We start from the raw sequence: 27809 nt of genomic DNA, 5'->3' as shown, positions 1-27809 counted from the left end.
GTCTGTTTGCTCTACTCCACTAGACAGGATTTCCCTGTGTATGACCTCAGATTGAATAACGACTATTTTCTGAACTCCATCTGCCTTTTACCTGGACTGTCATTGAACCACTCTGCTTGTCTCACAACTGCAAGTACCTGTTTTTCTCAGTTCACGCCTGCCCTGGCGTGGTGGCCAAGGCACTATAGCATCGTGTATAACAGGGCTTGATGAATTTGCTTGGAATCTAGGAGCCAGCTAAAAAAGTTAGGAGCCTGTTTTTTATTTATTTTTTTGAACAACAAAAATTAACCGATTTTAAATTTTAAAACGTTTTCCGTCGGAAAAATAGAGAACCAGCTCTCAATCTTTTGTTTGCGGAAATTCCGACAGAAAAAGTCAGACGGAGCATACACACGGTCGGAATTTCCGACAAAAAGCTCACATCGGACTTTTCACGTCGAAATTTCCGATCGTGTGTACGCCGCATTAGGCTTCTTTTGCTGAGGAAGATAAGTACTTTGGGCCAGATTCACAAAAGGGATACGACGGCGTTTCTCCTGATTCGCCGTCGTATCTCTGTTTCTATCTATGCGGCTGATTCATAGAATCAGTTACGCATAGATATCCATAAGATCCGACAGGCGTAATAGTTTTACACTGTCGGATCTTAGGATGCAGTACCGCGGCCGCCGCTGGGGGGAGTTTGCGTCGTAAACCAGCGTCGGGTATGCAAATTAGGAGTTACGGCCGATCCACGACGGTTTTTCCGTAGTCAAGTTTCCCGTCGCAAAGTTAGTCGTTTTTTTTGGTGCCCTAACTTTAGTCAGCAAGTGTATTGCTGTCTAAAGTATGGCCGTCGTTCCCGCGTCGAAATTCAAAATTTAACATGTATCATAATATATATGTTTTTAAGTTAATTTTCCTATGCTCTTTTTGTATACCACGGGGCAGATCCTCAAAGAATCTCTTGATACGCCGGCGTAATTTCAAATTTTGCGCGTCATATCTTTGTTTTGGTATCCACAAAACAAGATACGGCGGCATCTCGTCTTGATCCGACAGGCGTACGTCTTCGTACGCCGTCGGATCTAAGCTGCAATCATTCGGCGGCCGCTAGGTGGCGTTCCCGTCGAAATCCGCGTCGAGTATGCAAATTAGCTAGTTACGGCGATCCACGAACGTGGCTCTACTCTCTCTACGGAAGTCGCATCCCTATGTCTCAGTGCTGTGGACTCTCACCTCCTCTCCTGATGATCGGCTCTGTCCGCTGTAGATAGCCTGTCGGATTCAGGACTGTTGATGCGCCGGTAATGGAGGGAGCGCGCCTGTGTAGTAGGGGATTCGGGAGGAGCCCGGACAGGGGAGCTGGGACATCCATGGCGGCTGTGGTCGTCCTCCATCAGGCACTGTGTCTGCAGAGAAAGGAGACCACATTCATTATTACACCCTGAGGATTTCCATCATTAGAAGCTCATGCAATCATAAAATGTGTCTTCTATTAACTGAAATTAACCACTTCCATACCAGGGGGGCACTTATACACCTTCCCGCCCAGACCAATTTTTAGCTTTCAGCGCTGTTGCACTTTGAATGACAATTGCGCGGTCATGCTACACTGTACCCAAACTAAATTTTTATCATTTTGTACCCACAAATAGAGCTTTCTTTTGGTGGTATTTGATCACCTCTGGGATATTTATTTTCTGCAAAAAAAATTAAAAAATTACCGAAAATTTAGAAAAAAAAGCAAGTTAGGCTTACCGGTAACTTGTTTTCCAGAAGTCTTTCAGGACAGCACCTCGAGAGATAGTGGCTCCTCCCTCTCCAACAGGAAACACCTTCATTCCAAACTTTAAAGGGAGGCTCCTCCCAGCACACTTCAGTTGTTACCGAGAAACCTCCGGCCCCGGCTGGAACATATAAACACATAGGTTAGTCACAGCATGGCATATTTAACAAGTATCTCAAACGGGCGGGTTGCTGCTGTCCTGAAAGACTTCTGGAAAACAAGTTACCGGTAAGCCTAACTTGCTTTTTCCCAGAGCGTCTTTCAGGACAGCACCTCGAGAGGATACCAGAGACTTACCACCTTAGGGCGGGACAACAGCTTGTAGGACCTTTCTGCCAAATGCTTGGTCCTTGGCAGAAATCAGGTCCAATCTATAATGCCGTATAAACGTGTTAAAGCTTGACCACGTCGCCGCCCTGCAGATTTGTTCCGGGGTGGCACCAGCTCTCTCTGCCCATGAGGTCGCAAGCGCTCTTGTAGAGTGGGCACAGATCCCATCTGGTGGGACAATCTTCGCATGCAAATAGGCCTCCCTGACGGCTAGCTTTAACCATCTGGCTATCGTGCCCTTTGAGGCTGGATGGCCCCTTCTTTTGCCCCCAAATAAAACAAACAGTGAATCTGATTGTCTGAAGGACTCTGTTATTTTAAGGTAGCATACCAGAGCCCTTCTCACATCTAGCATGTGAAAAAACGATTCTTTTTCCCCCGAGGGGTTTGAACAAAACGTAGGTAGCACAATCTCTTGAGCTCGATTGGCCGCTGAGGCTACCTTGGGTAAGAATTTTGGGTCTGTTCTAAGCACAACCCTATCCGAAAATAAAGAAAAATACGGTTCCCTTATTGACAGGGCCTGTAGTTCGCTCACCCTACGGGCTGAGGTGATAGCGACCAAAAAAAGAACCTTTAAGGTAGCATCTCTAAGAGAAGCATCACCCAAAGGTTCAAAAGGCTTTCCAGCTAAAGCTTTCAAAACAATTGACAAATCCCACTTCGGGAAACCCCTGACCTGTGGCGGCCTAGCCCTCGAGAGGGCTCTAAAGAACCTTGATACCAACGGTTCGGAGGCTATTGATCTTTCTAGGAAGACTGCTAAGGCGGATACCTGCACTTTCAGAGTGCTGACCGCTAACCCCATATCTGCTCCGTTTTGCAAAAATTCTAGAATGGCCCTCAAACTGCTAGGTTCCATGTTAGCAGTGTGACACCAGGACGTAAATACCCTCCAAACTTTAGCGTAGATGGCTCTTGTGACCTTCTTCCTGCTATTTAATAGGGTAGACACTAACCGATCCGAAAACCCCTTATCCTCTAGGATCTTTCTTTCAGAAACCAAGCTGAAAGGGAGAGCCTGGATACGTCCGGATGACACACTGGACCCTGACTCAGAAGATCTGACCTGCAAGGTAGGTGCCAACATGGTCTTGTAGCCATGCTTAGGAGTGTCGAGAACCATGGTCTCTTGGGCCAAAACGGAGCAATCAGGATTACTGGGACTCCTTCCTTCTGAATCTTTCTCAGGACCAGTGGAATCAGTTGGAACGGGGGGAAAGCGAAGGAGAGATGAAATCCCCAGGGATGCGCCAGGGCATCCACCCCTAAGGAGCCCTCCAGTCTGTTTAGGGAAAAAAACAGAGGTACCTGGGAGTTTTCTCTCGAAGCAAATAAGTCCACCTCTGGTTGACCCCACTTGCTGACTATTTCTGCAAAGACTTCGGGGTTTAGAGACCACTCCGACTCCTGAACCTGACGCCTGCTCAGAAAATCTGCCACCCCATTCAGGGATCCCCTCAGGTGTATTGCCGAGAGGGATCGCAGATTTTTTTCTGCCCATAATAGAGTGCTTTCGGCCAACATCAGCAGGGACTTGCTTCTGGTGCCCCCCTGCCTGTTCAAATACGCTACGGCCGTAGCGTTGTCCGTCAACACCTGGACATGTTGGTCTAGAAGACCCGGAGCAAACCTCTCTAGAGCTAATGAGACTGCTCTCAACTCCCTCCAGTTCGAGGATCGGGCTGATTCCTCCTTTGACCATCGGCCCTGAACAAAGTTCTTTCCCAAATGGGCTCCCCATCCCCAGGCACTGGCATCTGTCGTTATCCTTTCCCCCACCGGAAAGGACCAACTCAGACCTCTCGAGAGCACCCTTTGGTCCTTCCACCAATATAGGGATCTTTTTACCCGAGATGGAATCTTTACTAGACTGTCCAGGGAATTGAGGTTGTGATCCCATGACTTTAACAGAAAACTTTGTAGGCACCGAAAATGCAGCCTTGCCCACTGGATTGCAGGCATGGTTGAGGTTAATAGTCCTAACGCCGCCATTATTTGCCTTATGGATATGGGTTGATAGGACTGAAGTCGAGAGATTGTCTCGTGGACCTTGATCTTTTTTTCTTGGGGCAGAAATATACTTTGGCTCAGCGAGTTCACCTGAAATCCTAGAAACAGAATATCCTGAGCAGGTACCAATGAGGATTTCTGGAGGTTCAGGATCCATCCCAGGGACTCCAGGTGAGTCTGAGCCGTGGCCACGTCTATCAGTAATTTTTCCCTTGACGGGGCAAAAAATAGCAGGTCGTCTAGATATGGGACCACTGCTACTCCCTGTAACCGCAGCGGGGCCAAGGCTTCCGCCATCACCTTGGTAAACACCCGGGGTGAGGATGAGAGCCCGAAAGGCAGAGCCCTGTACTGCAGATGCTGAACTATCCCCCCTCTCCTTACCGCAAACCTGAGGTATCTTTGGGATTGCGGAGAGATCGGGATGTGCAGGTAGGCGTCCCTTAAATCTATCGACGCCATGAAGCAACCTGGCGTCAATAAATTTCGGACCGAGAAAATAGAGTCCATTTTGAACCTCCTGTACCTGACTGACCTGTTTAGGGGTTTCAGGTTTAAGATCATCCTGAATTTCCCTGTCGGTTTCCTTACCAGGAAAATATGGGAGTAGAAACCCAGGCCTTGTTCTGCCTGAGGTACCTCTATTATTACCCCCTGCTGCCTCAACTCCTTTAAAGAGGATTTCATGGCCAGGGATTTTGCTGGATCCTTCGGGAAATTTGTCACCAGAAATCTTTGGGGTGGAGTTTCTGAAAACTCTATCTCGTAACCCCAGGACAGGGTGGTCAGAATGTACTGATTGGTGGTTATCTCTGACCATCGCGGAAGAAACCTTTGTAATCTTCCGCCAACCCGGGACGCCGAGTCATTGCGTTTTTTGGGGCTGTGCAGGAGGATTGAAAAGGATTCCCTTCTTTTCTTTGGCTTTCTGTGCCCAACCTCTCCTGTCCCCTTGGGGTTTGTTACCCTTATCTTGTGCCCTTTGCTGACGAAAAAAACGTCTAGGGGGCTGCCTTTTCCTTTTGACCGGGAAAGATTTCTTTCTATCTGCGGTCCTGTCCAGGATATTATCTAAGTCTGGACCAAATAAGAGATCTCCTGAGAAAGGGATACCGCAAAGTTTGTTCTTTGATGCGGCATCCCCTGGCCAGGTCTTTAGCCAAAGCGCCCTCCTGGCCGAATTAGCCAGGGCCGCTGACCTTGCTGACATTTTAATGGCCTCCACTGAGGCATCTGCAATGTAGGCTACTGCCGCGGTCAGAGTAGAAAACGATTCCAGAATCTCCTCCTTCGACGAATCAGCCGAAATATGATTCTTCAGCTGACTTGTCCAGAATTCTAGATTCCGGGCAACACAGGTTGTGGCCATGGCGGGCTTTAAACCATTCATGATTGACTGCCAAGATCTTTTGAGGAGGAGATCCATGCGCTTATCCATGGGGTCCCTTAGAACGCCCATGTCCTCAAAGGCTAGGTCCGTGGACCTAGATACTTGCGAAAAAGCCGCATCGAGTTTTGGAACTTTATTCCAAACTGCTGTTTGATCCTCCTCAAAGGGAAAGCGCCTCTTATGTGCTTTAGGGAAAAAGGGTTTTTTCTCTGGGTCCTGCCATTCTCTAACTATGGTCTCAGAAATCACTGAATGGACCGGAATGACCCGCCCCTTTGACTCACCCAGACCCGCATACATGCGGTCATGCAAGGTTAGATCCCTTTTTTCCTCACTCAGGCCTAGAGTTAAATGAATAGCCCTGATTAAGCCGTCCACTTCCTCCAGGGATAGTTTAAATTTTGAGGGGTGCCCCACAGACTCCCCTTCTGACTCCTCTGAGTCCTCGCTGTCTGGTACCTGAGAGCCCCCTTCCCCGGGACCTGCTTCACCTGCTCCCAAAATCAGTTCCGGTACTGACACTGAATCCTGAGAGGATTGGGAAGTGGAGGCTAGAGGGGTGGTAGGCGGAACTAATGACTCACGTAAGGACTGAAATGTGGACAGTAGTTCTTTCTTTGCTGAGGAAATCAGTTCATCCCGCATAGCGGCTGACTCCTCCTGTATCAAAGAATCAATGCATGGTTTACAAAGTGCCTTCTTCCAGCTGTCACTCATCTTAGTTTTACATGATGGGCATCTCTTTTTAGAGTCAGACTTAGCCTGCAAGGAAAAAAACAACAGGGAAGGGAAGGCAGGGAGACCTTAGTGAGAAACCCTGTTCACACTTATGGACCCCCATAATAGGTGCACTAGGAAAGAAATAAAGACCAACCAGTGCCCCGACAGGCCCCCAAACCACTGGGGGGGAGAAAAAAAGGATTTTGAGACTGACCATCCACCTGACAGTAAAAAAAGGAAAAAACAGGCAGAACTCATAAGGAAGGAAAAACACTCACTGTGCTGCTTCCCGCCGAGGTCTTGCTGGTGCCTGTGCCTGTCCCCACCGCTGGATTCTCTGCTGTCTCCATCGCAGAATACCAGCGCTTCACTCGTGGCTTCACTGACCGGCTTCCGGAGACCTATAGCGCCGTTGCGCCGGACCGGAAGCGGAAATCGGCACCAGCTCCCGCTCCGCCCCTTCCTGGCCGGCGCGCCGGAAATGACGCATCGGCCGGCGCCCGCGCTGTAAACAGAATGGCGCGAATCGCGCGCGCGGCCGCCGGACGCCATCCCCTGCTGTTTGCGGCTCCACTGAGCACACCTCGCCTGCCTGTAGCACCCGGACCCCGGATACCTGGAAGGGGAAAGCCCGGCTACTACCGTCGCCGAACGGGTAGCTCGGGGAGCGGAGTCTCCCAGGCTCTTGGCCTGAAAAAGGTATGAAAAAACGGGAGTAATCCAGGGCTTCCCTGGCCTCTAAGAACTCCCTTGAAGATGTTCCCTCCGGGTCGGAGGAAACACAAAAACTGAAGTGTGCTGGGAGGAGCCTCCCTTTAAAGTTTGGAATGAAGGTGTTTCCTGTTGGAGAGGGAGGAGCCACTATCTCTCGAGGTGCTGTCCTGAAAGACGCTCTGGGAAAAACGTTTTTTTTTGTTTCTGTTATAAAACATTGTAAATAAGTACGTTTTCTCCTTCACTGATGGGCACTGATGGTACTGCACTGACAAGGCGGCACTGATGGGCATCGATGAGGTGGCACTGATGTGGTGGCATTGATGGGCACTAATATGCGGCACTGATGGGCGGCACGGATGGGCATGGATAGGCGGCATGGATGGGCTTGGATAGGCGGCACGGATGGGCACGGATAGGTGGCACAGATGGGCGCCACGGACGGGCACAGATAGGCGGCACGGACGGGCGACACGGATGGGCACTGATAGGCGGCATGGATGGGCACTGATAGGCGGCATGGATGGGCACTGATAGGTGACACGGATGGGCATAGATGGGCACTATTGTATGTGTTGTACTAATGGATGCCAATCAGTGCCAAACAATGCCTGCCAATCAGTGATGCCCATTGTGGGCACTGACTGGCATCCATTGCGGCACTGATTGGCATCCATTTTGTGTGTCCTCCTCATCCCTGGTGGTCTAGGGTGGCATCCTTTTTTTTTTTTAATCCCTGGTGGTCTATATGGCCATCCCTGGTGGTCCAGTGGGCATCCTCGGGGGGGCTGTGCTGATAATCGATCCGCACAAACCCCCCCCTGTCACAGGAGCAGCCGATCGGCTCTCCTCTACTCGCGTCTGACAGACGCGAGTGAGGAAAAGTCGATTACCGGCTTTTCCTATTTACATCGTGATCAGCCGTGATTGGACACGGCTGATCACGTGGTAAAGAGTCTCCGTGAGAGACTCTTTACCTTGATCGGTGTTGCGGAGTGTCAGACTGACACCCTGCCACAACGATCGCCACGATGCGCGCCCCCGGGGGCGCGCAGCGGCTCAGAATCCTGAGGACGTCATATGACGTCCAGTCAGGATTCTACAACCACTTTGCCAACGTCAATATGTCATTGGCGGGCGGCAAGTGGTTAAAGATAACAGGATCACCTCACTTCAAGAACAATATCCATAGTTACATATTGCTGGATTCAGAGAGAGTTACGCCGGCGTATATGTAGATACGCCGTCGTAACTCTGAATCTTCGCCGTCGTAAATATAAGCGTATTCTGAAAACCAGATACGCTTAAATTAGGCTAAGATACGAGCGGCGTAAGTCTCCTACGCCGTCGTATCTTAGGATGCATATTTACGCTGGCCGCAAGGTGGCACTTCCGTTGTTTTCCGCCTTGAATATGCAAATGAGCAAGATACGCCGATTCACGAACATACGTACTTACGTACGTACGCCCGTCGCAATCAGTTACGCCGTTTACGGAAGACATACGCTGGCGTAAAGATAAAGCTGGTCTCTAGGTGGCGCAGCCCATGCAAAGTATGGACGTCGAAACAAGCGTATCTTTTTACGTCGTTTGCGTAAGTCGTACGCGAATAGGGCTGTGCGTAAGTTACGTTCACGTAGTAGGCAGTGTTCGACGTATCTTAGGCATTCTATCCGACGCAATGCGCACTGGGATACGTCCACGGACGGCGCGTGCGCCGTTTGTTTAAAACTTCATTTACGTGGGGTCATGGTTTATTTACATAAGACACGCCCACCCCTTCACAATTTGAATTAGGCGGGCTTACGCCGGCCCATTTACGCTACGCCGCCGTAACTTAGGACGCAAGTGCTTTGTGAATACAGCACTTGCCTCTCTAACTTACGGCGGCGTAGCGTATATGCGATACGCTACGCCTGCCTAATGTTAGGCTCTCCTACCTGAATCCAGCTAATAGTTGGTAAGGTTGAATAAAGACACCAATCCATCCAGTTCAATCTGTGTAGCTGTTTGTGTGTCCCTGTATCATGTGTTCACTAAGATACCCATCCAAAAGTTTTCTTAACCACTTCCATACCGCGCCTATTCTGGCACTTCTCTCCATCATGTAAAAATCATAATTTTTTTTGCTAGAAAATTACTCAGAACCCCCAACCATTATGGGCCAGATTCACGTACTTGCGCTGCGGCGTAACGTATCCCCTTTACGCTACACCGCCGCAAGTTTTCATCGTAAGTGCTTGATTCACAAAGCACTTGCGTGTAAACTTCTCCTCTGAATCTGGCCCTATATATATATATATATATATATATATATATTTTTTTTAGCAGACACCCTAGGGAATAAAGTGGCAGTCATTGCAACTTTTTATCTCGCACGGTATTTGCGCAATAATTTTTCAAACGCCTTTTTTTTTTAAAAGATAACGGTTTCATGAATTAAAAAAATAACAACAGTAAAGTTAGCCCAATTTTTTTGTATAATGTGAAAGATGATGTTACGCCGAGTAAATAGATACCTAACTTGTCACGCTTTAAAATTGCACACACTCATGGAATGGCGCCAAACTTCGGTACTTAAAAATCTCCATAGACGACGCTTTCAATTTTTTTTTTTACAGGTTACCAGTTTAGAGTAAAAGAGGAGGTCTAATGCTACAATTATTGCTCTTGCTCTAACGCACGAGGTGATACCTCACATGTGTGGTTTGAACGGCGTTTACATATGTGGGCCGGACTTACGTGTGCATTCGCTTCTGAGCGCGAGCTACCGGGGACAGGAGCGTTTTAAATATATATATATATATATATATATTAGTGCTGTCAAGCGATTAAAATTGTCACGATTAATCGCGCGATTAAGGAGCTTCACCCTTTAAAATATTTTTTTTTTTTGTTTTCTTATTTATTTTATTTTTGTTTATAATATTAAATTGTGTTTTTTTATTTTTTTACATTTTGATCACTTTTATTGCTGTCACAAGGAATGTAAACATCCCTTGTGACAGTAATAGGTGGTGACAGGTACTCTTTATGGAGGGATCGGGGTCTAAAAGACCCCCGATCCCTCCTTTGCACTTCAAAGTATTCAGATCGCCGAAAACGGCGATTCTGAATACTGTGTACTTTTTTAAATCCGGCGCCATTGGCAGCCGAGAAACCCGGAAGTGACGTCATGACGCCGCTTCCGTGGTTTCAATGCGGAGACTGAATCAAAGCCGTTTACGGCTTAGTCTCAGTCTCCGCCTGAACACAGAACGCGGCGGAAGAAGGATCGGGTCTCCCGGTGGGACGGGAGGCCCGGTCAGAGCGGCGAAAGGGGGGGGATGTCCCCTCCCGCTCCTCCGGCATAACAACCGAGCGGCTTTTAGCCGCATCGGTTGTTATGTTTGGATAGCCGCTCGCCCGCTCTAAACAACGGTACCGGGATGATGCCTGCGGCTGCAGGCATCATCCCGGTATAACCCCCGAACGCCGCCTCGTTAATCGCGCGATAAAAAAATTGACGGCGTTAACATGGGTTTGTGTTAACGCTGTTAATAACGCGTTTAACTGACAGCACTAATATATATATATATTTTTTTTTTTCTTTACTGAATTTTTTTTATTTTTACACTTTAAAAAAAAAAAAAAATGTTTTGATCACTTTTATTCCTATTACAAGGAATGTAACAAACACGCATGCTCGGAATCAATGCTTACCAAACACAACATTAGCAGAAGGTGCCCAAAGGGTGGCGCTAAAGAGCTGTTTTGTGTTTGTTGGCCGACAATTGTGTGCCGTTTGTATGCAAGACAGATTCCTGGCCAACGCCCTTCGGACAAAAGTCCTACGCTTTGTCCGCGGAAAATCCGATCGTGTGTACGAGGCTTAAGAGGTTGACTTACTAAAGGCAAATAGACAGTGCACTTTGCAAGAGCAGTTGCTCCAGAGCTTAGTAAATGAGGGGAAGCTCTGCTGACTTTAATCATCCAATCATGTGCAAGCAAAAATTATATTTTTGCACGTGATTGGGTATTCTTTGCAAAGTGAAGCCTTCCTCATTTACTAAGCTCTGGAGCAGCTGCACTTGCAGAGGGCAACTTCACTTTGCAAAGTGCGCAGTCTATTTGCCTTTAGCAAATCAACCCCCCAAAAGTCGAATTACAGACCTCTCTAAAGTGCTGGAGAAGGGACCAACTTTCATCTCAGCCAGCCCGTTCCTGTCCCCGTACCTTACTGATACTGATTCTTAGCTTATTCCGATTCACATCTGTCTCCTCCCAGACCTCGGTGTCATTGAAGCCGGTGTTGGGGATCTGTCCAGTGATGTCCGCTGGCCGGCCGGGAAGGATGGGAGGGGCATTCTCTTGGTCGCTCAGGTGCTCCCCTTGTAGGACATCTTCGGTGTTCTCCCTTAATAAATCCCCTGGCACTGGAGTCACATTCACCACCCTTCATACAGAGACAACGAGAGGTCCATTAAGTACATCTGAACAGTTACAAAGATGGCCACGCATACAGTGGGGAAGGAAAGTTTGGGCACCCCAGGTATAAATTTGTATTAATGTGCATAAGGAAGCCAAGGAAAGATGGAAAAAATCTCCAAAAGGCATCAAATTACAGATTAGACATTCTTATAATATGTCAAAAAAAGTTAGATTTTATTTCCATCATTTACACTTTCAAAATTACAGAAAACAAAAAAATAGCGTCTGCAAAAGTTTGGGCACCCTGCAGAGTTAATATCTTGTACTGCCCCCTTTGGCAAGTATCACGGCTTGTAAACGCTTTTTGTAGCCAGCCAAGAGTCTTCCAATTCTTGTTTGAGGGATCTTTGCCCATTCTTCCCTACAAAAGTCTTCCAGTTCTTTGAGATCTCTGGGCTGTCTGTCACGCACTGCTCTTTTAAGGTCTATCCATAGATTTTCAATTATGTTGAGGTCAGGAGATTGTGAAGGCCATGGCAAAACCTTCAGTTTACGCCTCTTGATGTAATCCCCCGTGGATTTTGAGGTGTGTTTAGGATCATTATCCATTTGTAGAAGCCATCCTCTCTTTAACTTCAGCTTTTTCACTGATGGCATCAAGTTACCATCCAAAATTTGCTGAAATTTTATTGAATCAATTTTTCCTTCTACTCGTGAAATGTTCCCTGTGCCACTGGCTGCAATACAACCCCAAAGCATGATTGATCCACCCCCATGCTTCACAGTTGGACAGAGGTTCTTCTCATTAAATTCTGTGCCCTTTCTTCTCCAAACGTACCTTTGCTCATTCCGGCCAAAAAGTTCTATTTTAGCCTCATCGGTCCACAGAACTTGTTTCCAAAATGCATCAGGCTTGTCTATATGTTCATTTGCAAAGTTCAAACGCTGATTTTTGTGGTGAGGACGTAGAAGAGGTTTTCTTCTGATGACTCTTCCATGAAGACCATATTTGTACAAGTATCTCTTTATAGTGGAATAGTGTACCACAACTCCAGTGTCTGCCAGATCTTTCCGGAGGGATCGTGCCGTCAAACGTGGGTTTTGAATTGCTTTTCACAATCCTGCGAGCTGTTCTGTCTGATATTTTTCTTGGTCTTCCAGATCTTGCTTTAACTTCCACTGTTCCTGATGACTGCCATTTCTTAATTACATTCCGAACAGAGGATATTGACATCTGAAAACGCTTTGCTATCTTCTTATAGCTTCTCCAGTTTTGTGAGCGACAACTATTTTCACTTTCAGTTTTCTAGACAACTGCTTAGAAGAAGCCATGGTGCTGATTGTTGGGGGAGGGTCAGATGAGTCTGGGCATTTAAAACCTTTGAGAGTGACATCACCTGGTCTTCCCAGACAATGATTGAGAACAATCCATGACACTGGCAGGTCTCAGCTTTGCAAAGGGGGCAGTGCATGCTAGAAATTCTGCAGGGTGCCCAAACTTTTGCAGACGCCATTTTTTGGTTTTCTGTCATTTTGAAAGTGTAAATGATGGAAATAAAATCTAACTTTTTTTGACATATTATAAGAATGTCTAATCTGTAATTTGATGCCTTTTGGAGATTTTTCCATCTTTCCTTGGCTTCGTTATGCACATTAATACAAATTTGTACCTGGGGTGCCCAAACTTTCTATCCCCACTGTACATACATATTAGCAATTACTGAAGACTGGTAATGATTCTTCCAGTATACAAGGACTGTACTCAATTGTTTAACTTTACTTGTTTCTCATTGAAGGTTTAGCTGGGCAGTTGATCAGACTATAGTTGATTCACGTTCAAAGCAAGAAGACAAAAATGAGATAAAAACCCAAAATTCTCACCCAAACATGGCAGCGGTCTGCCGGGTGTTCTGCTGCGGTGGGGTGGAGGTGCTGGTAGACAGTAGGATGTCTGTTCCACCCTTCTCCCAGTCAAAGGCCTCATTCTCTGTGATTCCCCTCTCTTTCATACTGTTCTCAAATACAGTCATGATCATCTGCAAAAGGTACAAAAGGTTCCATTACAGTGAGGGGGAAAAAGTATTTGACCCCTGCTGATTTTGTACGTTTGCCCCACTGACAAAGAAATGATCAGTCTATCATTTTAATGGTCGGTTTTAGGGTTGTCCCGATACCACTTTTTTAGGACCGAGTACAAGTACCGATACTTTTTTTTCAAGTATTCGCTGATACCGAATACCGATACTTTTTTTTAAATGTGCCCCCAAATGCAGCCATGTCCCCCCACATATGCAGCCATGTCCCCCCACAGATGCAGCCATGTCCCCCCCCATATATGCAGCCATGTCCCCCCCTATATGCAGCCATGTCCCCCCCATATCCAGCCATGTCCCCCCCATATCCAGCCATGTCCCCCCATATCCAGCCATGTCCCCCCCATATCCAGCCATGTCCCCCCATATCCAGCCATGTCCCCCCCATATGCAGCCATGTCCCCCCCATATCCAGCCATGTCCCCCCCATATGCAGCCATGTTCCCCCCATATCCAGCCATGTCCCCCCCCATATGCAGCCATGTCCCCCCCCCCATATCCAGCCATGTCCCCCCCATATGCAGCCATGTCCCCCCCCCTATAACCAGCCATGTCCCCCCCCCATATGCAGCCATGTCCCTCCCCATATCCAGCCATGTCCCCCCCATATATACAGCCATGTCCCCCTTACCGTACATGCTGCCGCGCCGTGCCGCCGCTTGGTTAATACGGGCGGGGAACATTACAGCTTTCATTTGAATAGCTGTAGTCTTTCGCGCCGCGCATAGACACTCCCCCTTGCTCGGGATTGTACAGTTCACCCGAGCAAGGGGGAGTGTCTATACGTGGCGCGGCGGGAAACACTACAGCTATTCAAATGAAAGCTGTAATGTTCCCCGCCCGTATTAACCAAGCGGGGATGCGTCGGGATGCGGCGTAGTGGCGGGATGCGGCGGCGGCGGCGGGGGGAAGTATTCTATTTTGGTATCGGGGGTATTTGCGGGAGTACGAGTACTCCCGCAAATACTCGGAATCGGTCCCGATACCGATACTAGTATCGGTATCGGGACAACCCTAGTCGGTTTATTTTAACAGTGAGAGACAGAATAACAACAAAAATATCCAGAAAAACGCATTTCAAAAAAAGTTATAAATTGTTTTTCATTTTAATGATTGAAATAAGTATTTGACCCCTTCGTAAAACATGACCTTGTTGGCGATCACAGAGGTCAGACGTTTCTTGTGGTTGGCCACCAGGTTTGCACACATCTCAGGAGGGATTTTGTCCTCTTAGCAGATCTTCTCCAAGTCATTAAGATTTCGAGACTGATGTTTGGTAACTCAAACCTTCAGCTCCATCCACATATTTTCTATGGGATTAAGGTCTGGAGACTGTCTAGGCCACTCCAGGACCTTAATATGCTTCTTCTTGAGCCACTCCTTTGTTGCCTTGGCCTTGTGTTTTGGGTCATTGTCATGCTGGAAGACCCATCCACGGCCCATTTTCAATGCGCTGGCTGAGGGAAGGAGGTTCTCACCCAAGATTTGATGGCACATGGCCCCGCCCATCGTCCCTTTGATGCGGTGAAGTTGTCCTGTCCCCTTAGCAGAAAAACACCCCAAAGCATAATGTTTCCACCTCCATGTATGATGGTGGGGGATGGTGTTCTCCATGTATGATGGTGGGGATGGTGTTCTCCATGTATGACGGTGGGGATGGTGTTCTCCATGTATGAAGGTGGGGATGGTGTTCTCCATGTATGACGGTGGGGGATGGTGTTCTCCATGTATGACGGTGGGGGATGGTGTTCTCCATGTATGACGGTGGGGATGGTGTCCTCCATGTATGAAGGTGGGGATGGTGTTCTCCATGTATGACGGTGGGGATGGTGTTCTCCATGTATGACGGTGGGGGATGGTGTTCTCCATGTATGAAGGTGGGGATGGTGTTCTCCATGTATGACGGTGGGGGATGGTGTTCTCCATGTATGAGGGTGGGGATGGTGTTCTCCATGTATGACGGTGGGGATGGTGTTCTCCATGTATGACGGTGGGGGATGGTGTTCTCCATGTATGACGGTGGGGATGGTGTTCTCCATGTATGACGGTGGGGGATGGTGTTCTCCATGTATGACGGTGGGGGATGGTGTTCTCCATGTATGATGGTGGGGGTGGAGTTCTCCATGTATGACGGTGGGGATGGTGTTCTCCATGTATGACGGTGCGGATGGTCTTCTCCATGTATGACGGTGGGGGATGGTGTTCTCCATGTATGAAGGTGGGGATGGTGTTCTCCATGTATGACGGTGGGGGATGGTGTTCTCCATGTATGACGGTGGGGGATGGTGTTCTCCATGTATGACGGTGGGGATGGTGTTCTCCATGTATGACGGTGGGGATGGTGTTCTCCATGTATGACGGTGAGGATGGTGTTCTCCATGTATGACGGTGGGGATGGCGTTCTCTATGTATGAAGGTGGGGATGGTGTTCTCCATGTATGACGGTGGGGGATGGTGTTCTCCATGTATGATGGTGGGGATGGTGTTCTCCATATATGACGGTGGGGGTGGTGTTCTCCATGTATGACGGTGGGGCATGGTGTTCTACATGCATGACGGTGGGGATGGTGTTCTCCATGTATGACGGTAGGGATGGTGTCCTCCATGTATGACGGTTGGGGGATGGTGTTCTCCATGTATGACGGTGGGGATGGTGTTCTTCATGGATGACGGTGGGGATGGTGTTCTCCATGTATGACGGTGGGGATGGTGTTCTCCATGTATGACGGTGGGGGATGGTGTTCTCCATGTATGACGGTGGGGGATGGTGTTCTCCATGTATGACGGTGGGGGATGGTGTTCTCCATGTATGACGGTGGGGATGGTGTTCTCCATGTATGACGGTGGGGATGGTGTTCTCCATGTATGACGGTGGGCATGGTGTTCTACATGTATGACGGTGGGGGATGGTGTTCTCCATGTATGACGGTTGGGTGATGGTGTTCTCCATGTATGGCAGTGGGGATGGTGTTCTCCATGTATGACGGTGGGGGTGGTGTTCTCCATGTATGACGGTAGGGATGGTGTCCTCCGTGTATGACGGTTGGGGGATGGTGTTCTCCATGTATGACGGTGGTGATGGTGTTCTACATGTATGACGGTGGGGATGGTGTTCTCCATGTATGACGGTAGGGATGGTGTTCTCCATGTATGACGGTGGGGATGGTGTTCTCCATGTATGACGGTGGGGATGGTGTCCTCCATGTATGACGGTTGGGGGATGGTGTTCTCCATGTATGACGGTGGGGATGGTGTTCTCCATGTATGACGGTGGGGATGGTGTTCTCCATGTATGACGGTGGGGATGGTGTCCTCCATGTATGACGGTTGGGGGATGGTGTCCTCCATGTATGACGGTGGGGATGGTGTTCTCCATGTATGACGGTGGGGATGGTGTTCTCCATGTATGACGGTGGGGGATGGTGTTCTCCATGTATGACGGTGGGGGATGGTGTTCTCCATGTATGACGGTGGGGGGATGGTGTTCTCCATGTATGACGGTGGGGGATGGTGTTCTCCATGTATGACGGGGGGATGGTGTTCTCCATTTATGACGGTGGGGATGGTGTTCTCCATGTATGACGGTGGGGATGGTGTTCTCCATGTATGACGGTTGGGGGATGGTGTTCTCCATGTATGGCGGTGGGGATGGTGTTCTCCATGTATGACGGTGGGGGTGGTGTTCTCCATGTATGGCGGTGGGCATGGTGTTCTCCATGTATGATGGTGGGGATGGTGTCCTCCATGTATGATGGTGGGGATGGTGTTCTTCATGTATGATGGTGGGGATGGTGTTCTCCATGTATGACGGTGGGGATGGTGTTCTCCATGTATGATGGTGGGGATGGTGTTCTCCATGTATGGCGGTGGGCATGGTGTTCTCCATGTATGACGGTGGGGGATGGTGTTCTCCATGTATGACGGTGGGGGATGGTGTTCTCCATGTATGACGGTGGGGATGGTGTTCTCCATGTATGACGGTGGGGATGGTGTTCTCCATGTATGACGGTGGGGGATGGTGTTCTCCATGTATGACGGTGGGGGATGGTGTTCTCCATGTATGACAGTGGGGATGGTGTTCTCCATGTATGGCGGTGGGGATGGTGTTCTCCATGTATGACGGTGGGGGATGGTGTTCTCCATGTATGACGGTGGGGGATGGTGTTCTCCATGTATGACAGTGGGGATGGTGTTCTCCATGTATGACGGTGGGGATGGTATTCTCCATGTATGATGGTGGGGATGGTGTTCTTGGGGTCATAGGCAACGTTCCTCCCAGTGGTCAAGTCCTGGGGAAAAAAGTGTAGGAACTCCCACCCAAGATCCACTCCCCCACCAAAAAAAATAAAAATGATACGCTCTTATGCATAATTACTAAACCGCATGTTTTTTTTTTTTTTTTTTTCCGATCCTTTCGAAACTTTAAGCAAGTTCTTTCTAAATCTCGCAATAACTCGCGGCAGACCTCTACAATGTCTCCTGGGAACCATGACAAAAGCTCCCAGGAGACATTGCAGCATCAAGGAATTGTTTTTGCACTACCTGATGAATCTATATACAGGAAGCGGCCAGTAACATAAAGGAATACTAAGGTTCGCCTGCCCCTGACAGTGACTCGAGCTGGGCATCACCGCTTAGTGAAGGATTGGCTCGGGCGGCTCGGCTGCTCTCGGATGCTCTAGTCCTGCAAAGGGAACTGCGTTCCTGCTGTGAAAAAAGTGCAGGAACTCCGTTCCCACGCGTTCCCGCAGGACTTGAGCCCTGGTTCCTCCTCCAAACATGGCGAGTTGAGTTGATGCCAAAGAGCTTGATTTTGGTCTCATCTGACCCACAACACTTTCCCCCAGTTCTCCTCTGGATCATTCAGATGTTCATTAGCAAACTTCAGACTGTGCTTTCTTAAACAGGGGGACATTGCAGGAGCTGCAGAATTTCAGTCCTTCACGGCATAGTGTGATACCGATTGTTTTCTTGGTGACTGTGGTCCCAGCTGCCTTGAGATCATTGACAAGATTCCCCTGTGTAGATCTGAGCGGATTCCTCACCGTTCTCATGATCATTGGAACTCCACGAGGTGAGACCTTGGTATGGAGCCCCAGACCGAGGGAGAGTGACACTTATTTTGTGTTTCTTCCAACTGTTATCACCCTCTCACCAAGCTGCTTGGCGAAGGTCTTGTACCCTATTCCAGCCTTGTGTAGGTCTACAGTCTTCTCCCTGACATCCTTGGACAGCTCTTTGGTCTTGCCCATGGTGGAGAGATTGGAATCTGATTGATTGATTGCTTCTGTGGACAGGTGTGTTTTATACAGGTAACAAGCTGAGATTAGGAGCACTCCCTTTAAGAGAGTGCTCCTAATCTCAGCTTGTTACCTGTATAGAAGACACCTGGGAGCCAGAAATCTTGCTGATTGATAGGGGATCAAATATGTATTTCACTCATTTAAATGTAAATCAATTTGTAACTTTTTTAAATGCATTTTCAGGATATTTTGTTGTTGTTATTCTGTCTCTCAATGTTAAAATAAACCGAGCATTCAAATTATAGACTGATCATTTCTTTGTCAGTGGGCAAATAAAATCAGCAGGGGGGCAAATACTTTTTTCCCTCACTGTACACAACGGTAAAAATCCATATCAGAGCACATTCCTCACCAAGAAAACACTGCTCTGTGTACATACATGTAACAAGCATGAATAACATTTGTAAAAATACAAGTACGGTGCTGTGCACTGCTACCAGTCTGTCTGTACTTCTTAACCACTTGCTTACAGGGCACTTAAACCCCACCCTGCCCAGACCAATGTTTAGCTTTCAGCGCTGACGCACTTTGAACTAAAATTGCGCGGTCATACAACACTGCACCCAAAATGACATTTTGATAATTTTTTTGGTAGTTGATCACCTCTGCGTTTTTGTTAAAAAAAATAAAAATACAGATTTTTTTTTTTAAACATTATATATATATATTTTTTTTATTATATTTTTTAATATTTTGTTATAACATTTCGAGTCATCCTCATCCATTTTCATAATGCAACTCAATCATCTTCATCCCCACCCGGCACCATCCATCCCTCCAGTCTCCAAAATGTATCCCCCACCTCTGCCCAGCACCATCCATCCCCCTCCATTATATATCCCCATCTCCACCCAGTACTATCCATCCCTCTTCATAATATATCCCCACCTCCACCCAGCACCATCCATCCCTCTCCACAATATATCCCCAACTCCGCCCAGCACCATCCATCCCTCTCCATAATATATCCCCACCTTCACCTACAGCACCATCCATCTCTCTCTACAACATATCCCCATCCCTGCCCAGAATCCTGGAGAGGGATGGATTGTGCTGGGTGGAGTTGGGGATATATTGTGGAGAGGGATGGATGGTGCTGGACGGAGGTAGGGAAATATTATAGGGAGTGATGGATGGTGCTGGACGGATGAGTTGTCCGGCCCCAATGGGAGAGACCTGTCAAAGTGGGCCAGTCTGGATGAAGTCCAGGGCCAAATTTCTGTCCCAGTCCAGCCTTGACTGTACCCCATGGGTGGCTATGACGCCAATACCTGATAATCGGGCTTGGTGAAGTAGTCCAGAGAAGATATGTGCTCCAGGAAGAGGTGGAACTCGGAAGGCATGTGTTTCAGCAGCATTCGATGGTCATATTTCTCCTTAATCATCCCTACTTGTTCCTAGGAAAACAGAGAGAGTGAGCAGTCACACTATGGGGATCGCTGTCACACTATGGGGATCGCTGTCACCACATGCAGGTCATATTGCAGGAAAGCATGGTTCACAGCACTTACCTTGTCTTTGATCTTTCTCCATGGCAGCTGACCAACTGCAAATTCCACCAACATATAAAACAGGGACCACAAGTCGTCGTGTCTGCCCATCTCCTGCAGAGTTTGGGGAAAATATTGATCTGGTGAGATACTTGCGAAGGAGCACACCAGAGGATTGAAGGATCTCATGAGCACCGGGAGAAGACCAAGGTGCTCCATGCATTTATCAGAAGCAGCTTGGCCACATTTACATTATGTACATTCCCGCTGTGACTTACCCTGTTCTTGTGCGCATTAACAGATGCATAGCGGACTGTTCCTCTGAATCCAGCGACATTGCGGGGCTGTCAGGGAGGAAGACACAAACACTCAGAGAATGTGCAGGTTACCGTATATTCCATCCATTCACTAACAGCTCCTATTGTGTTTTTTATCTAAATTTCTATTAAGGTGTTGGTAAGTTTAACCACTTCAGCACCGGTGGATTTGGCTGCCAAATGACCGGGCCACTTTATGCGATTTGGGACTGCGTCGCTTTAACCACTTAAGCCCCGGACCATATTGCTGCCCAAAGACCAGAGCACTTTTTGCGATTCGGCACTGCGTCGCTTTAACTGACATATGTGCGGTCGTGCGACGTCGCTCCCAAACAACATTGGCGTCCTTTTTTCCCCACAAATAGAGCTTTCTTTTGGTGGTATTTGATCACCTCTGCGGTTTTTAGTTTTTGCGCTATAAACAAAAATAGAGCGACAATTTTGAAAAAATGTTATATTTTTTACTTATTGCTATAATAAATATCCCCCAAAAATATATAAAAAAACTTTTTTTTCCCTCAGTTTAGGCCGATACGTATTCTTCTACATATTTTTCGTTTAAAAAAATCGCAATAAGCGTTTATTGATTGGTTTGCGCAAAAGTTATAGCGTTTACAAAATAGGGGGTATTTTTATGGCATTTTTATTAATATTTTTTTTTTACTAGTAATGGCGGCGATCATTTTTTTCGGTACTGCGACATTATGGCGGACACATCGGACACTTTTGACACATTTTTGGGACCATTGGCATTTTTATAGATAGATCAGTGCTATACAAATGCATTGGATTACTATAAAAATGCCACTGGCAGTGAAGGGGTTAACACTAGGGGGCAGGAAAGGAGTTAAGTATGTTGCCTGGGTGTGTTCTAACTGTAGGGGGGGTGGCCTCACTAGGGGAAATTACTGATCTTCTGTTCATACATTGTATGAACAAAAGATCAGCATTTCCCCTCCTGACAGGACCGGGAGCTGTGTGTTTACACACACAGCTCCCGGTCTCCGCTCTGTAACGAGCAATCGCGTGTGCCCGGCGAGATCGCGCCCGCTGGGCACGCGCACGGGAGTCGGGGGTGAGCGGGGGGCGCGCGCCCCTAGTGGCCTGAGAGAGAGCCGACGTAGAGCTACGGGCTCTCGTGCAGGGGAGCCGACCTGCCGCCGACCTGCAGGTCGGCGGCTGGTCGGCAAATAGTTAACTGACAATTGCGCGGACGTCCTTTTTTCCCCCACAAATAGAGCTTTCTTTTGGAGGTATTTGATCACCTCTTGTATTTTTAATTTTGACTGCGACATTATGGTGAACACATCGGACACTTTTGACGCTATTTTGCAACCATTGTCATAAATACAGCGATCGGTGCTATAAAAATGCACTGATTACTGTGTAAATTACACTGCCAGGGAATGGGGTTAACCACTAGGGGGCGAGGAATGGGTTAAGTGTGTCTTAGGGAGCGATTCTAACTGTGGGGGGGCTGGGCAACCAGTGACACGACATTGATCACTGCTTTCGATGACAGGGAGCAGTAGATCAGCAGTAGATCAGTGTCCTGTCACTAGGCTAAACTGCCTTGTTTACACAGGCTTCCCCCTGTTCTGCTGCTCCGTGACGCGATCGTGGGACACCGGCAGACATCGTGTTCGCGGGTACCGCGAGCACAGAGCTCACGGTGGACGTGTGCAATGATCTGTGATTTTTAGCGGGACTGCGACATTACACGTGCAGTAATCACTAATGTCATTATTGGTACAATGTAAGCACAGGATTGGTCATTTATCCTACATGTACAGTCATTACTAATGTCATTATTAGTGCAATGTAAGCATGTGATTGGTCAGTTATCCTACACGTGCAGTAGTCACCAATGTCATGATCAGTACAATGTAAGCACACAATTGGTCAGCCGTCCTACACGTGCAGTAGTCACCATGGTCATTATTAGCACAATGTAAGCATGCGATTGGTCAGTTATCCTACACGTGCAGTAACAACCAATGTCATTATTGATACAATGTAAGCACAGTATTGGTCAGTTACCCTACACGTGCAGTAATCACCGAATGTTATTATTAATGCAATGTAAACACACAATTGGTCAGTCTTCCTACACGTGCAGTAGTCATCATGGTCATTATTAGCACAATGTAAGCACGCGATTGGTCAGTTATCCTACACGTGCAGTAACAACCAATGTCATTATTGATACAATGTAAGCACAGTATTGGTCAGTTACCCTACACGTGCAGTAATCACCGAATGTTATTATTAATGCAATGTAAACACACAATTGGTCAGTCTTCCTACACGTGCAGTAGTCATCATGGTCATTATTAGCACAATGTAAGCACGCGATTGGTCAGTTATCCTACACGTGCAGTAACAACCAATGTCATTATTGATACAATGTAAGCACAGTATTGGTCAGTTACCCTACACGTGCAGTAATCACCAATGTTATTATTAATGCAATGTAAACACACAATTGGTCAGTCTTCCTACACGTGCAGTAATCACCATGGTCATTATTGGTACAATGTAAGCACAGGATTGGCCAGTTACCCTACACGTGCAGTAATCACCAATGTTATTATTAATGCAATGTAAACACACAATTGGTCAGTCTTCCTACACGTGCAGTAATCACCATGGTCATTATTGGCACAATGTAAGCACAGGATTGGCCAGTTATGCTACACGAGCAGTAATCACTAATGTCATGATCAGTACAATGTAAGCACACAATTGGTCAGCCATACTACACGTGCAGTAATGACCAGTGTCATTATTAGTGCAATGTAAGCACGCGATTGGTCAGTTATCCTACACGTGCAGTAATCACTAATGTCACGATCACTACAATGTAAGCACAGGATTGGCCAGTTATCCTACACGTGCAGTAATCACCAATGTCATTACCAGTGCAATGTAAGCACACAATTGGTCAGTCTTCCTACACGTGCAGTAATGACCAGTGTCATTATTAGTGCAATGTAAGCATGCGATTGGTCAGTTATCCTACACGTGCAGTAATCACTAATGTCACGATCACTAAAATGTAAGCACAGTATTGGTCAGTTACCCTACACGTGCAGTAATCACCAATGTCATTATTAGTGCAATGTAAGCACACAATTGGTCAGTCTCTTCCTACACGTGTAGTAATCACCATGGTCATTATTAGTTCAATGTAAGCACACAATTGGTCAGTCTCTTCCTACACGTGCAGTAATCACCATGGTCATTATTAGTACAATGTAAGCACACAGTCAGTACAATATGAGCACATGGTGGGTCGGTCATCTAACATGTACAGTAATCACCAAAATCATGATCAGTACAAGTGTTGGTTTGGTAGTCAGGCTGTGTTTGGTGTCAATGAAGCTCCCTGTATTTGTCTAACGTCAGTCTCACCAACCACGCAATCTGCACCCCACCCTCACACACCTTTCCCGTTCTGTTTTTTCATGTTTCAGCAAATTCATACAACACACACTACAAAGTAGCTCGAAAAAACATCCAGTAATGAATATCCACACCACATTGTATCAAACAATACAAAATACAGGATGAAAAGAACATAAGAAGAAAGAAAAAAAAAAAAAAAAAAACATGGAGGGCGGAGACTCACACTGCGCATCCCAGTCGGCAAAATTAAACGGCCGCACAATGGCTCGAAAAATAAACTGAAAAACAAAAAGAACAAAATGATGGGAAAACAAAATTCAACAACTTAAAATGATCAGTAAAAATGGACCTGGAAGGAGAAGATCACTCACACATACCACGTCCGGGAATGGAGCTCACATGGAAGGGTTACATGACACAGGAGGATTCTACAGGTATACCTACCCCCCGATCACTTACCGGCCGCACCTCCCCTGTGGTGTTGGTATACTGCCGCGCCAGGCCGAAGTCCAACATGTAACACTTTCTGTAGGTGGATGGAAGTCGCCCCATGGCAAAGTTAGACTGTACAGAAAGCATGCCAGGAAATCAGGATTAATTCCAGAATGTAAGAATTGCCATATATGGAAATACACAACAATTGACACCCCGACGGGCACATCCATGGGAAATATACCAGGCCATTCTGCGCTACTTTAAAGTGTTACTAAACCCAGGTCCCTGCTTTCACTATATTTTGTCTCCCACAGTACACCGAACATGGAAATGTTATTTATTTTAGTAAATATAAACTGCTGAATATCTTTTCTCATCAGCAGTATATAGCAGTCTTGTGATTTCTATCAGTGTCTGGTTAAAGCTTGTAGGAAGAGTTTTATTTCTGCTCTGACTGTCACACAGGTGCGGTGCAGGAAACCTCCTTGCATGACAGGTTCCACCAGCTCCGGCTCTCATCTGACTGTGGACATCGGTGGCTGCAGCGCCTCCAGCCTCTCCCATGGCTTAGTTCCCCCCAGCTTCCAGCGGCTCTCTCCTCCCAGCCTCCAGCGGCTCTCTCCCTCAGCCTCCAGCTGCTCTCTCCTCCCAGCCTCCAGCGGCTCTCTCCCTCAGCCTCCAGCTTCTCTCTCCCAGCCTCCACGGCTCTCTACCCCCAGCCTCCAGCGGCTCTCTCCCACCAGCCTCCTGCAGCTCTCTCCCACCAGCCTCCTGCAGCTCTCTCCCACCAGCCTCCTGCAGCTCTCTCCCCCCAGTAGCTCTCCCCCCAGCGGCAGTCTCCCCCAGCCTCCAGCAGCTCTCTCCCTCCCAGCCTCCACGGCTCTCTCCCCCAGCCTCCAGCTGCTCTCTCCCAGCCTCCACGGCTCTCTACCCCCAGCCTCCAGCGGCTCTCTCCCACCAGCCTCCAAGGCTCTCTCCCCCCATCCTCCAGTGACTCTCTCTTTCCAGCCTCCAGCAGCTCTCCCCCCAGTCTCCAGCGGCGCTCTCCCCCAGCCTCCAGCTGTTCTCCCAGCCTCCACGGCTCTCTCCCTCCAGCGGCTCTCTCCCACCAGCCTCCAAGGCTCTCTCCCCCAGTCTCCAGCGGCTCTCTCCCCCCAGCCTCCATGGCTCTCTCCCACCAGCCTCCAAGGCTCTCTCCCACCAGTCTCCAGGGCTCTCTCCCCCAGCCTCCAGCAGCTCTCTCCTTCCAGCCTCCAAGGCTCTCCCCCTCCAGCCCCCAGGGCTCTCTCCCCCCAGCCTCCCAGCCAACTTCTTCCAGTGCTGACAGTATGGACTACAGGGATTCTAACTGGTCAGCACAGTCACATGGATGGCGCTGACCAATCAGAAGCCATCTAGCCCATACTGTCAGAAGAGGAGAGAAAACCGCGGGTATTTCAAATACTCAGACCAGTCAAGCTGTTTTTCTGACAGTGGGGAATCAGAAAGCTGGTACAGTGGGACCAGGGCGTCCAGTGATGACTTGAACCGCTGGAGGCTGAAGAGGGGGAACCACTGGAGGTTGGAAGGAACAAAGCCATGGAGGAGGCAGGAGGAGTCACGGCCGCAGATGTCCACAGTTGGATGGGAGCCGGTAGAACACGCCATCCAGGAAGGTTTCCTCGCTCCTTTATGAACTCAGGCTCAAAATCACTATGACAAGCCAATGGATGTCAAAGCACAACCCGATCAGCGGGTGCCGGCCAATGGATGTCCACCGGCACCCACTGATCTGTGAGGAGAGACAGTACAGAGCTTTACCTATGTAAACAAGGCAGAGCTATGTCTTGTCAGCAGGGAAGTGATGGATTTTGATTCCCTGCAAAGCACAAGCACATCCCTTAGTAAAGCCACAAAATAGTACACACAAAAACACTGGTTAGGCACACAGATAACCCTTCTGATTTCTCAATTTTATAAGACGCTCAGATAACTTTCTTCCCCTCTCCGTCGTGCAAATAGTAGGACCAGGGCCGCCATCAGGGGGGTACAGGCAGTACACCTGCAAGGGGCCAGGAGGTCCCCAGGGGCCCGGATGGCAACCCCCCTTTTTTTTAGGGGTCCGAAGGTCCCCAGGGGCCCGGAGGCCCATAGGGCCCCAGATGACAACCCCCCTTTTTTTATTTTATTTTTATTAAAAAAAAATATTTTTTTTTAATATATTTTTATTTTATTTTTTATTAAAGGGCCAATTTTTTTTTTAGAGGTCCCCAGGGGCCCGAAGGCCCCCAGGGCCCCGGATGGAAACCCCCCTTTTTTTTATTTATTTTTTATAAAAAAAAAAATTTAAATATATTTTTATTTTATTTTTTATTAAAGGGGCAATTTTTTTTTTAGGGGTATGGGGGCCCCCGGAGATCCCCAGGGCCCCAGATGACAACCACCCTTTTTTTTATAAAAAAAATATATATGTATATATATTTATTATTATTATTATTATTAAAGGGCCCAGAGGTCCCCAAGGCCCCGGATGGCAACCCTCCTTTTTTTATAAAAAAAAATAATATTTTTTTTATATTAATTTTTTTCTTATTTTTTATATATATATATATATATTTTTTTATTAAAGGGCTCAGAGGTACCCAGGGCCCCATGTGGCAAACCCCCTTTTTTTATTTGTTATAAATGTTTATTTTTTTATTTTTGTTTATGTATATTTATTTTTTATGTTTTTATTAAAGGGCCCAGAGGATGGCAACCCCCCCCCTTTTTTTTTTATAAATGTTTATATTTTTTTTATATATTATTTTTTTTATTAAAGGGCCCAGAGGTTTCTTTTTATTATTATTATTATTATTATTATTATTATTAAAGGACCCAGAGGTCCCGGATGGCAACCCCCCTTTTTTGTAATTTTGTTTTATAAAATAATAATTTGTATATATATATATATATTTTTTTTTGTTTACATATATATATATATATATATATATATTTCTTTATTTTTTATTAAAGGGCCCAGAGGTCCCCAGGGCCCCAGATGGCTACCCCCCTTCTTTATATATATTTTTCTTTATTTCTTCTTTCTTTTATAAAGGGCCCCCCCCCTCCCCGCTTCTCAATTCGCAGCAGCCCCCCCCCCCACCCCGGTTCTCTGCTCCAGGGGGCCCATGCCTGAAGCTGTGTAAGGGGCCCCATAATTCCTGATGGCTGCCCTGAGTAGGACGTACCCAACCTTAGAGGAGCAGCCCCAGAAATTCACAGATAAGAACTCCCGACATTTTTTCCCTAACCACGCATGCACAGTCCACTCAGCGTTCTGTGAGACTCAAGGCGCGTGAACTGTGCATGCGTGGGTAGGAATCTAAGCCACCAGCGCTCATTCTTGAGTTTTTGGGGCAGCACATCTAGTGCTGGGTACCTCCTACCATCTGCA

The 27809-nt window shown here is 47.5% G+C and overlaps 1 protein-coding gene across 2 annotated transcripts in view; it reads right to left on the bottom strand.

Annotated features, from left to right (window-relative positions):
- The window catches only part of TTBK1 (tau tubulin kinase 1), a 177540-nt gene that overhangs the window by 42557 nt on the left and 107174 nt on the right, over nt 1-27809 (bottom strand). For both annotated transcript variants that reach the window (XM_040351732.1, XM_040351730.1), the window contains exons 6-12: nt 24419-24523; nt 20513-20578; nt 20256-20348; nt 20016-20141; nt 13230-13384; nt 11154-11373; nt 1222-1394 (exon numbers count right to left, since the gene is read on the bottom strand). In XM_040351732.1, coding sequence (XP_040207666.1) covers nt 1222-1394; nt 11154-11373; nt 13230-13384; nt 20016-20141; nt 20256-20348; nt 20513-20578; nt 24419-24523 — 938 coding nt within the window. The remainder of the gene's footprint in view (nt 1-1221; nt 1395-11153; nt 11374-13229; nt 13385-20015; nt 20142-20255; nt 20349-20512; nt 20579-24418; nt 24524-27809) is intronic.

The sequence above is a fragment of the Rana temporaria genome, chromosome 4 (assembly GCF_905171775.1).
Source record: "Rana temporaria chromosome 4, aRanTem1.1, whole genome shotgun sequence".
Lineage (NCBI taxonomy): Eukaryota > Metazoa > Chordata > Amphibia > Anura > Ranidae > Rana > Rana temporaria.
This window is presented reverse-complemented; position numbering and strand designations above follow the sequence as displayed.